Genomic DNA, 12,608 nt, shown 5'->3' with positions numbered 1-12,608 from the left:
GGTGTGGTGGTGAAGTGTGCGGACTCTTATCTCGGAGGACTGGGTTTGATTCCCCACTCCTCCACTTGCAGCTGCTGGAATGGCCTCGGGTCAGCCATCGCTCTCGCAGAGCTGTCTTTGAAAGGGCAGCTTCTGGGAGAGCTCTCTCAGCCCCACCCACCTCACAGAGTGTATGTTGTGGGGAAGGAAGGGAAAGGAGATTGTGAGACTCTGAAATTCGAAGTGGAAGGCAGGATATAAATCCATTGTTGTCATCTTATTATTACTGCATTGTAATATATAATGAATAGGGTTGCCAAGTCCAATTTAAGAAATATCTGGGGACTTCGGGGATGGAACCAGGAGACATTAGGGGTGGAGCCAAGATCAAGGCTGTGACAAGCATAATTGAACTCCAAAGAGAATTCTGGCCATCACATTTAAAGGGACAGCACACCTTTTCAATGCCTTCCTTCCATAGGAAATAATGAAGGATAGGGGCACCTTCTTTTGGGGCTCATAGAATTGGACTCCCTGGTCCAATCTTTTTGAAACTTGGGGGATATTTTGGGGAGAGGCACTAGATGCTATACTGAAAATTTGGTGTGTCTAACTCAAAAACCAGCCCCCCCAGAGCCCCAGATACCTGCGGATCAATTCTCCATCATTTTCTATGGGAATAAATCTCCATAGGGAATAATAGAGTTCCCAGCAGACATTTCCCTCCCCTCCCCCCGCTTTCTGACAACCCTGAAGTGGGGGGAGGGCCTCCAAACTGGGGGATCCCCTGCCCCCACCTGGGGATTGGCAACCCTAATAATGAAATACTTACACAACTCATGGCCCAGTTGCTAACCGGCCACGGACTGGTACTGGTCCACGGCTCGGGGGTTGGGGACCCCTGCCCTATGATATCCCTGGCTCTGACCCGGATGGCCCCCACTTTCTAACCCCAGCCCTGTGTGTTCCCCACTGACTCATGCAACTTTCTCCGGCTTGCAGGCCTTCTTCAGTGACTCTGATTAGAGGGCTCATTTGGGGCAGAAGCTCACAGGATAGGGTTGCCAAGTCCAATTCAAAAAATATGTGGGGACTTTGGGGGTGGAGCCAGGAGACTTTGGGGGTGGAGCCAGGAGACTTTGGGGGGGGTGGAGCCAGGAGACTTTGGGGGGTGGAGCCAGGAGACATTAAAGGTGGAGCCAAGATCAAGGCTGTGACAAGCATCATTGAACTCCAAAGAGAATTCTGGCCATCACATTTAAAGGGACGGCACACCTTTTCAATTCCTTCCTTCCATAGGAAATAATGAAGGATAGGGGCACCTTCTTTTGAGGCTCATAGAATTGGACCCCCTAGTCCAATCTTTTTGAAACTTGGGGGGTATTTTGGGGAGAGGCACTAGATGCTATACTGAAAATTTGGTGCCTCTACTCCAAACAACAGCCCCCCCAGAGCCCCAGATACCCGTGGATCAATTCTCCAAGATTTTCTATGGGAATAAATCTCCATAGGGAATAATGGAGTTCCCAGCAGACATTTCCCTCCCCTCCCCCCGCTTTTTGACGACCCTGAAGCGGGGGGAGGGTCTCCAAACTGGGGGATCCCTTGCCCCCACCTGGGGATTGGCAACCCTATCACAGGAGCAGAGTTCTGGAACCTCTAAATTTTATTGTGCTCTTTTTTCCTTACTCCCCCCCAAGCCTCCCCCAAAATAAAAAAAGCTTCTGGGTTCCATGGTTCAACCCCCCTGTGAGAATTCTGCTGAACTCTGAGATCTGACAAACTTTCTAAAATTCCCCACCCCCACCTCAAAAAATGGGAAAATAACCAAAAACCTATCAAGCAGAGAGATGGAAATCTTCCTCATGCCAGCGTGGCCCAGAGGAGAAAGTCATGCAAGAAGTATGAAGGGAGTAAGGTTTTATGATGACAGTTATAATTCAAGAAGCATTTGAATCGACAGACTTCTCCATGGATCTATCTAATTCAAATGCATTTGAATCTTTTGATTTAATTTCAACCCATGGGTTCTGGTCCGACCTCCCGGGGACAGAAACTAATTCCACACCATCCTCTAGAGTTGGAAGGGACCTCTACAGTCATCTAGTCCAACCCCCTGCACAATGCAGGAAACTCACAAACCCCTCCCCCTAAATTCACAGGATCTGCATTGCTGTCAGATGGCCCTCTAGCCTCTGTTTAAAAGGAAGGAGAGCCCACCACCTCCTGAGTTGGAAGGGACCCTCAGGGCCATCTAGTCCAACCCCCTGCACAATGCAGGAAACTCACAAACCCCTCCCCCTAAATTCACAGGATCTGCATTGCTGTCAGGTGGCCATCTAGCCTCTGTTTCAAAACCTCCAAGGAAGGAGAGCCCACCACCTCCCAAGGAGGAAGCCTGTTCCACTGAGGAATCGCTCTAATGGTCAGGAAGTTCTTCCTAATGTTGAGCCAGAAACTCTTTTGATTTAATTTCAACCCATTGGTTCTGATCCGACCTTCCGGGGACAGAAACTAATTCCACACCATCCTCTATAGGACAGCCCTTCAAGTCCTTGAAGATGGTGATCCTATCACCTCTCAGCTGCCTCATCTCCAGGCGAAACATGCCCAGCTCCTTCAATCTTTCCTCATAGGACTTGGGTCTCCAGACCTCTCACCATCTTCGTCACCCTCCTCTGGACCCGTTCCAGCTTGGCTATATCCTTCTTCAAATGTGGTGCCCAAAACTGAATTTGTAGATGCTGAGCTGATATAATTTAGTACCCCTTCCGGTGATTTCAGGGGATGTGTGGCATATACAAAGGAGTTCTTCAAATGAGTTTTCTCAGGGGTGGAATTCTAGCAGGGGCTCCTTTGGCTATTAAGCCACACACCCCTGATGTAGCCAATCCGCCAAGAGCTTACAAAAAAAGAGGCTTGTCATCTCTTGGAGGATTGGCTACATCGGGTGTGTAGCCTAATATGCAAAGGTTCTCCTGCTCGAATTCCACCCTTGAGTTGCGCTAATCAGCTCGACACCTCTTTTTCTATTAAACGACCCCTATTAATGTCTGTTGGGGTGGGGGTTCAGCAGCAGTGGGCTAGGGTTGCCAATCCCCAGGTGGGGGCAGGGGATTCCCTGGTTTGGAGGCCCTTCCCCCGCTTTAGGCTCATCAGAAAGTGGGGGACGGGGGTGGAAAATATCTGCTGCACATTCCATTATCCCCTATGGAGACCGATTCCCATAGGGTATAATGGAGAATTGATCTGCGGGTATCTGGGGCTCTGCTGAGGGGGGCTGTTTTTTGAGGCAGAGGCACCAAATTTGCAGCATAACATTCAGCACCTCTCCTCGAAACACCCTCCAAGTTTCAAAAAGATTGGAGCAGGGAGTCCAATTTTGTGAGCTCCAGAAGAAGGTGCCCCTATCCTTCGTGATTTCTAATAGAGGGAAGGCATTTGAAAGGTGTGCGGCCCCTTTAAATGTGACGGCCAGAACTCCCTCTGGAGTTCAGTTATGCTTGTTTCTGGCTCCACCCCCAAAGTCCCCAGATATTTCTTGAATTGGACTTGGCAACCCTACAGTGGACCCACTAGAAGTCCCAGGCCTTGGCAGAGGTCCCACCAGAGGTATGCTAGCCCCAGTGCCTGATACGGTTGCCAATCCCCAGGTGGGGGCAGGGGATCCCCCGGTTTGGAGACCCTCCCCCCGCTTCAGGGTTGTCAGAAAGCGGGGGGAGGGGAGGGTAATGTCTGATCCGCGGGTATCTGGGGCTCTAGGGGGGCTGTTTATTGAGGTAGAGGCACCAAATTTTCAATATAGCATCTAATGCCTCTCCCCAAAATACCCCCCAAGTTTCAAAAAGATTGGACCAGGGGGTCCAATTCTATGAGCCCCAAAAGAAGGTGCCCCTATCCTTCATTATTTCCTATGGAAGGAAGGCATTGAAAAGGTGTGCCGTCCCTTTAAATGGGATGGCCAGAACTCCCTTTGGAGTTCAACTATGCTTGTCACAGCCTTGATCTTGGCTCCACCCCTAATGTCTCCTGGCTCCACCCCCAAAGTCCCCAGATATTTCTTGAATTGGACTTGGCAACCCCAGTGCCCGAACAAAGCGCCAGCAATCAAACCAAACAAATCAACCTCTTCGGTGGAAACGGCTCGCCTGAGGACACTTCGGAAGAATTTCTCCAGCGCTTCTGGCTTCGAAACGCGCATTCCCCAAAGCTCAGGGTGCACAGTTCAGCCCTCGGACATCCAGTTTACTGCCACGACACATTCCTCTCCGCCCAAATTCAAATAGGACCAAGCTGAGTGCTCCATAACAAGGTTGCCAGAGCCAGTTCAGCATCTGGGCGGTCGAGCGAGGCGGAGGGAGGCGACCGTCAGCGAGATCCGAAAGCTGGACTCGGTCTTTACGAACTCATCCAAATTGTTTTAGGTCAAAATGAAAACAACCTGGTTCCGTCCAAGCGTGACTGAAACAAGTTTTGGAGCTGCGATCTGATGCAAAGGGGCATCAGATAACTCTCTTTTTCTTATGTTAAGGCATCCAGTTGCAGTCCAATATTTCTCTCTCTCCCTTCTTTGTTCTGGGCAGCATGCTTGGCTCTCCCTTCCAACAGGGGATCAAATCTCCAGTGGCCAATCAGAAGCCTTGCAGGACAAAAGGCCTACTTGGTCTTGACCACTTTCTAAAAAGACTTGAGCTGTGTCAGGAAAGGTGTCAGCAGGTGACCTGGCGCCCCTTGGCACTGGGTTGGGGATTCCTGCACTATGGAATCAACGGAAAGGCTTCTTAGAACTGCCCTGCTCAGTTGGATCCACGGGACCCAGAAAGCCAGGTCTGGCGTTAACAGGTCGATCTCCAAACCACACCCAAATCTCCAAGAATTCCCCCAGGTCACATTTGGCAACCCTACTGAGAGAACAGAGCATGTAGTACTGAGTTAGATACTTTGGTTTGGTACAGGGGTGGCCAAACTTCCTCAGCATAAGAGCCGCATAGAAGAAACGCCAGATGTTTGAGAGCTGCAAGACATGAATGTCAGACGTTTGAGAGATGGAGGGAGGGAGGGAGGGAAGGAGGGCAGGAAGGAAGGAAGGAAGGAGGGAGGGAGGGAGGAAGGGAGGGAGGAAGGGAGGAAGGAAGGAAGGAAGGAAGGAAGGAAGGAAGGAAGGAAGGAAGGAAGGAAGGAAGGAAGGAAGGAAGGAAGGAAGGAAGGAAGGCTGCCTAATGGTTTAATTTGTTTAATTGTTCAACTGTTTTATTGTTTATTTATTGATTGTTGCATTGTTGGTTTTTAATTGTTTTAACATGCTGGAATCCACCCTGAGCCCATTACAGGAAAGGGCAGACTATAAATTTACAGAAATAAATTACGGAAATAAAGAAGGAAGGAAAATAGATGAGGGGAAAGGTGGAAAGAAAGCAACTTTAACTTTAAATGCCTTCTCCAAACTGCCAGCTGGTTTGGCTTGGAGATGTGATTTAAAGAGAGCCACGTGTGGCTCCTGAGCCGCAGTTTGCCGCCCCCCCCCCTCCGGTTTGGTACAAGGCAGGTTTGTATTTTGCGTGCCGTTTTGCTTCCTGCGGAGGGGTTGGCTTCTTGAGATGTTTTTTAAAAGACTCCTCCAGTTTTTGTTCAAATCAAGCCAATCGTGTATTTCCAAGGGCCCGTTCTGAAGCCAGGCTCACACGCTGAATGCTGAATTTCCCTTCAGTTCTCCGAGTGGGTTGTCGGGGCTTTCTGTTGTATCCCCCCAGGTTCTCTCCTGGGAGGCTGGCCGCTCAAAGCTCCGAGCAGCTTGTCATAAAATCCGACATGCTGTGGGAAAGCCACCTGGGCTTTCTCGCTCTCATCCGGTTGATGCTGCGCTGTCGGGATCAAAAAAGCCCTCTTTGGCATCCCTGGGCCTTTGAAGAACCCCCTCCGGGTTGGGCTGGGATCTTGACTTTGAACTAGCTCTGTGCCTGGCTGTCATGGAATGGTGCGATGAAGCCAATGGCAGCAGGGCTGACAACTCCAGGCTCAGAAATTCGCAGAGATCTAGGGGGTCTGGCGACGGCAGCTATCTCACTTGGGTATAGTGCCCAGGGCTTTTTTTTTGTAGCAGGAACTCCTTTGCATATTAGGCCACACATCCCCTGTTGTAGCCAATCCTCCAAGAGCTGTAAAAAGAGCTCCTGTAAGCTTTTGGAGGATTGGCTGCTTCAGAGGTGTGTGGCCTAATATGCAAAGGAGTTCCTGCTAGAAAAAAACAGCCCTGGTAGTGCCACAGAGTCCGCCCTCCAAAGCAGCCATTTTGTCCAGGGGAACTGATCCCTGTTGCCTGAAGACCAGGGGTAATTCTGTGAGCCCCCAACCAGTTTGGTGCAGCAGTTGTGTGCGTGGGTCTCTTATCTGGGAGAACTGGGTTTGATTCCCCACTCCCCCACTTGCAGCCAATGTTCCCTCTAAGCTTCAGAGTCTTGTGAGCAAAAATTCTACTTTGTGAGCTACTGGAATTAAAGACGTGAGCTCCTTCATCAATTATTGTGCTCTGGGGTCATCCTTCCTGAGCTAAGGCAAAATGTGTGAGCTGGAGGCTAAAGATCTGTGAGCTAGGTCACGCTCACTCAGCTAGAGGGAGCACTGCTTGCAGCCTGTGGAATGGCCTGGGGTCAGCCATAGCTCTCGCAGAGCTGTCCTCGAAAGGGCAGCTGCTGGGAGAGCTCTCTCAGCCCCACCTACCTCGCAGGGTGTCTGTGAGGAGATTGTGAGCCGCTCTGAGGCTCTGCTTCAGAGAGAAGGGCGGGGTATAAATCTACGGTCCTCTTCTTCAAATCAAAGCCATCTAACCATTCTTCGGTCTGTTTGAGCAATGCTATCCTGCCCCCTTCCCAGGGTCTCAAGGTGAGCTGCAGCAGTTAAAATGAAGCCAGAGATGGCTCACCCAAAGAGGAAAGGTTTTGGATCCCTTGAGAGAGCACACAGGCTTTGATTTGACAGATCTTGCAGGATCAAAGAGTCATGAGGGGAGGGGGGGGGGAAGGAAAAGCATTTCTCTTCTATCCGCCCACCCAGTTATCTCGCAGTTGGTACATCGGCAGCCCCCTGCCTGCCCTCACCTCCTAGAGTTGCCAATCCCCAGGTGGGGTCAGGGGATCCCCTGGTTTGGAGGCCCTCCCCCTGCTTTAGGGTCATCAGAAATGTCTGCTGGGCACTCCGCTATTCCCTATGGAGATTGATTCCCATAGGGTGTAATGGGAAATTGATCTGCGGGTATCTGGGGCTCGGTGCTGTTTTTTTTGAGGTAGATGCACCGAATTTTCTGCATAGCATCCAGTGCCTCTCCTCAAAACACCCTCCAAGTTTCAAAAGGATTGGACCAGGGGGTCCAATTCTATGAGCCCCCAAAGAAAGTGCCCCTATCCTTCATTATTTCCAATGGAGGGAAGGCATTTAAATGTGATGGTCAGAACTCCCTTTGGAGTCCCATTATGCTTCCCACAACCTTGCTCCTGGCCCCACCCCCAACGCCTCCTGGCTCTGCCCCCAAAGTGTCCTGGCTCCACCCCCAAAGTCCCCAGATATTTCTTGAACTAGACTTGGCAACCCCCCACGCACTGTTTGCCAATCAACAGCTGGTATCTGGGGGTAGAGTGCTTTTGAGCATGGAGGGTCCTCTGATCCATTAGCCCTTGGCAAATGACTTAGTCAACTTTTCTCACCCCTCATCGTCACATTTATTGAGAAATATTTACTCAAAAGGAAGACTAGGGTTTTTTCCCCCCAGGAAAAAGAGGAAGACACTTGATATTGTTATACACGTCACAGGTTTGACCAAGAACAAAAAAAGAGAGACCCTTTTATGTATAACTTTTTTATTTTAGTGGTGACTGTCCTATATTCAGGGCTGACTTCCTTTCGGGTAACCATGGAGACGGTCACTGAACAATCCAGAAAAGTGAAACCAGGAATAATCCCAGATGATCCTAGTTGGGACTGCAGCTCAGCCACAGGACAGACGCTTGGCAGCCACGTGTGGCTCTTTCACACATATTGTGGGACTCTCAAGGCCCACACCGCCCCATCAGCCAGCTTTGGAGAATGCATTTAAAGTTGCTTTCTTTCCACCTCTCCCTCCCCATCTATTTTCCTTCCTTCCTTCCTTCCTTCCTTCCTTCCTTCCTTCCTTCCTTCCTTCCTTCCTTCCTTCCTGGGAAGGGACGGTGGCTCAGTGGCAGAGCATCTGCTTGGTAAGCAGAAGGTCCCAGGCTCAATCCCTGGCATATCCAAAAAAGGGTCCAAGCAAATAGGTGTGAAAATCCTCAGCTTGAGACCCTGGAGAGTCAGTCTGAGAAGACAATACTGACTTTGATGGACCAAGGGTCTGATTCAGTAGAAGGCAGCTTCATATGTTCCTTCGTTCATTCGTTCGTTCGTTCGTTCCTTCCTTCCTTCCTTCCTGGAGAGGGACGGTGGCTTAGTGGCAGAGCATCTGCTTGGTAAGCAGAAGGTCCCAGGTTCAATCCCTGGCATTTCCAAAAGCGGGTCCAGGCAAATAGGTGTGAAAAACCTCAGCTTGAGACCCTGGAGAGCCGCTGCCAGTCTGACAAGACAATACTGACTTTGATGGACCAAGGGTCTGATTCAGTATAAGGCAGCTTCCTTCCTTCCTTCCTTCCTTCCTTCCTTCCTTCCTTCCTTCCTTCCTTCCTTCCTTCCTTCCTTCCTTCCTTCCTTCCTTCCTTCCTTCCTTCCTTCCTTCCTCCCTCCCTCCCTCCAACATCCAACATCCAACATTCATGTCTTGTGGCTCTAAGACATCTGGCATTTATTCTATCTGGCTCTTACATTAAGCGAGTTTGGCCACCTGGGACAGAGGAAGAGAAGAGCCCTGCTGGACCCTGAGGGAGTCTGATGCTCAAGGGTTGGAGGTAAGGGTGGGGGCATGACCCTGATAGCACAAACACAAGGTGAGAGGAGCTTTCTGAATCACACCCAGAGCGTTCCTGTTACAAGAAAAGCCCTGGTCTCCCTCGTGAAGGAAGAGCTTGTATTGGAGTCCACTGAGTATCTCTGAGACCAGCAAGATTTTTAGGAGATAAGCTTTCAGGAGTCCACTGGGACTCTCAAAAACCTCCTTGGTCTCTAAGGTGCTAAATACACTTGAATCTAGCTGTTCTACTTAGGGTTGCCAACGTCCAGGTGGTGACTGGAGATCTCCTGGGATTACATCTGATCTCCAGGCGGAAGAGATCAGCTCCCCTGGAGAAAACGGCTACTTTGGAGGGAGGACTCTGCGGCATTGTAGCATGTCGAGGTCCTCCCTTTCCCAAGCCCTGCCCTCCTCAGACCCCACCCCCAAAATCTCCAGGTATTCCCCAACCCGGAGCTGGCAATCCTAACGTGAGACCAACACGGCTACACTTTGAAACCAGGGTTGGCCAAGCTTGCTTAACCTATGAGCCACATAAAATAAACATCCGCTGCTTGAGAGCACAAAGCATGGCAGATGTTTGTTTGAGAGCTGCAAGACAGACGGACGGGAGGGAGAGAGGGAAGGAAGGAAGGAAGGAAGGAAGGAAGGAAGGAAGGAAGGAAGGAAGGAAGGAAGGAAGGAAGGAAGGAAGGAAGGAAGGAAGGAAGGAAGGAAGGAAGGAACTTAGCCCAGCGCAGAGAAACAAACACAGCTTCCTTCTGCTGCCATCTGCTCCTGCACCTCAGTCTGCTCCCAGTAGCAGGTGGGTCCCTTAGTTTTCTGTGAGCCAAGATCATAGGGTTGCCAACTCTGGGTCAGGAAATACCTCTGGATTTTTTTGGGGGGGTAGACCCTGAAGAGGTTGGGGTTTGGGGAGGGACCTCAGCGGGGCAGAATGCCACACAGTCCACCCTCTCGAGCAGCTCTATCCTCAGTGGGAACTGTTTTCTGCAGCCTGGAGTTCGGCTGTTACTCTGGGAGTTCTTCAGGCTGCACCTGGAGGTTGGCAACTATAGGGAAGGAAGGCAGTGGTTCCAAATGAAACCCTGACATACTAGAGAAAGGGGCAGAAAGGTGACCTGCAGCCTCCAGGAAGTGATGTAATGTGGGAATGGAGCTGAGAGTATAACGACCCAGATTTGGAAAAAAAAGAAAACTGAAGCTGTCTTCGGAAATGAAGGCAGTAACGGGAGCCTTTCTGTCTAGCCATAATAGGTAGCCTTCGCTTATTAAACTGTAAGCGATCTTGTATTTCCTCCGATATCTCAGGCAAGGCACCCACAGAGCTCTGGGCAGTATGCAAATGTATGCAAATACAATCAATTAATCAGTCAAAAGGCAGATGATGAATGGCCTACCAATTCTTTACATGCTCCCAATTTTATGTGCAAATCACAGGGGGGGTTTTTGGAAGAAAAAGCCCAGCAGGAACTCATTTGCATATTAGGCTACACCCTCTGACATCACAATTGTTTCTACAAAAAAAGCCCAGCAAGCTCTCCTTTGCATATTAGGCCACACCTCCTGACACCAAGCCAGCCAAAACTGGGTTTCTGTGCATTCCTGCTCAAAAAAAAGCCCTGGCAAACCGTTCCATGCTGAAAATTTGGGGCCTCTACCTCAAAAAACAGCCCCCCGAGCCCCAGATACCCGTGGATCAATTCTCCGTTATACCCTATGGGAATTGGTCTCCATAGGGAATAATGGAGTGCCCAACAGACCCCCCTTCCCCTGCTTTCTGGTGATCCTGAAGCAGGGGGAGGGCCTCCAAATTAGGGGATCCCCTGTCCTCACCTGGGGATTGGCAACCCTAACTCTATGGCATTATACCCTCCTCAGGTCTGTCTTCTTCCCGAGCCCTGCCCCACTTAAGTTCTACCCCCAAATCTCCAAAATTTATCCCAGTCCAGAGTTGGTATCTCTGCTCAAGTCTCTCTGAAAGTCCAGAGAAGGGCAGCTAGAATGATTAAAGGGCTGGAGCACTTTCCCTATGAAGAAAGGTTGAAACGCTTGGGGCTCTTTAGCTTGGAGAAACGTCGACTGCGGGGTGACATGATAGAGGTTTACAAGATAATGCATGGGATGGAGAAAGTAGAGAAAGAAGTCCTTTTCTCCCTTTCTCACAATACAAGAACTCGTGGGCATTCGATGAAATTGCTGAGCAGACAGGTTAAAATGGATAAAAGGAAGTCCTTCTTCACCCAAAGGGGGATTAACATGTGGAATTCACTGCCACAGGAGGTGGTGGCGGCCACAAGTATAGCCACCTTCGAGAGGGGTTTAGATAAAAATATGGAGCACAGGTCCATCAGTGGCTATTAGCCACAGTGTGTGTGTATATATATAAAAAATTTTGCTACTGTGGGACACAAAGTATTGGACTGGATGGGCCGTTGGCCTGATCCAACATGGCTTCTCTTACGTTCTTATGAAAGGGCCCTTGAAGCCACAGAATCTCAGCAAAAAGCAGCCCAGGAGAAGTCCTCTTGAAAAGCACAACGCGAATCTCCTTCCCAGCCTTCAACCCACGGAGAAGAGCAAGAAGAGAATCTCTTCCCCCTCAGCATAATCTCTGAGGTAAATTGCCTTCCCACCCACAACCGGCTTGCTTTGTTTCTCTCTGGGTGTCCGTTTAGCGAAAAAGCTTGCCGGGTGGGTGGGGGATCGGTAAGGCATACAGGCGACTCGGGAGGAAATAACACTCTTTGTTGCGGGGCTTGTTGTCTGAGGCGCGGCCTGCTGGGAAGTTCTCCTGCCCAAGTCCCACAGAGACAAAAGGACAGCTGGGCCCACTGTCTCTTCCCACCCACAGGAAGAAACCAGGCAGTCTCCTCTGGCACCATCCCACAGATGGGCACAATCCACCTGCATGGTCTCCGTCCTGCACAATTTACAGTGGGAGGGAATCATAGAGTTGGAAGGGACCTCCAGGGTCACTTAGTCCAACCCCTTGCACAATGCAGGAAACTCACAAACGCCTCCCCCTAAATGCACAGGATCTTCACTGCTGTCAGAGGGCCCTCTAGCCTCTGTTTTAAAAACCTCCAAGGAAGGAGAGCCCACCATCTCCCAAGGAGGAAGCCTGTTCCACTGAGGAACCGCTCTAAAGGTCAGGAAGTTCTTCCTAACAGAATCCTAGAGTTGGAAGGAACCTCCAAAGTCATCTAGTCCAACCCCCTGCACAATGCAGGAAACTCACAAATACCTCCCCTAAATTCACAGGATCTTCATTGCTGTCAGAGGGCCCTCTAGCCTCTGTTTAAAAACCTCCAAGGAAGGAGAGCCCACCACCTCCCAAGGAGGAAGCCTGTTCCACTGAGGAATCGCTTTAACAGTCAGGAAGTTCTTCCTAATAGAATCCTAGAGTTGGAAGGAACCTCCAGGGCCATCTAGTCCAACCCCCTACACAATGCAGGAAACCCACAAACACCTCCCCCTAAATTCACAGGATCCTCATTGCTGTCAAATGGCCATCTAGCCTCTGTTTAAAAACCTCCAAGGAAGGAGAGCCTACCACCTCCCAAAGAGGAAGCCTGTTCCACTGAGGAATCGCTCTAACGGTCAGCAAGTTCTTCCTCATGTTGAGCTGGAAAACCCTTTTGATTTAATTTCAACCCATTGGTTCTGGTCCTGCCTTCCGGGGCCACAGAAAACAATTCCACAACATCCTCTATACGAC

At 50.2% G+C, this 12,608-nt stretch overlaps 1 protein-coding gene across 1 annotated transcript in view; it reads right to left on the bottom strand.

Annotated features, from left to right (window-relative positions):
- The window catches only part of LOC132577636 (transcription factor COE3-like), a 33,136-nt gene extending 28,956 nt beyond the window's left edge, over positions 1–4,180 (bottom strand). Inside the window, exon 1 of the mRNA XM_060247426.1 lies at positions 4,106–4,180. Coding sequence (XP_060103409.1) covers positions 4,106–4,180 — 75 coding nt within the window. The remainder of the gene's footprint in view (positions 1–4,105) is intronic.
- Between the last annotated feature and the right edge of the window lie 8,428 nt (positions 4,181–12,608).

This window comes from Heteronotia binoei, chromosome 9, assembly GCF_032191835.1.
Source record: "Heteronotia binoei isolate CCM8104 ecotype False Entrance Well chromosome 9, APGP_CSIRO_Hbin_v1, whole genome shotgun sequence".
NCBI lineage: Eukaryota > Metazoa > Chordata > Lepidosauria > Squamata > Gekkonidae > Heteronotia > Heteronotia binoei.
This window is presented reverse-complemented; position numbering and strand designations above follow the sequence as displayed.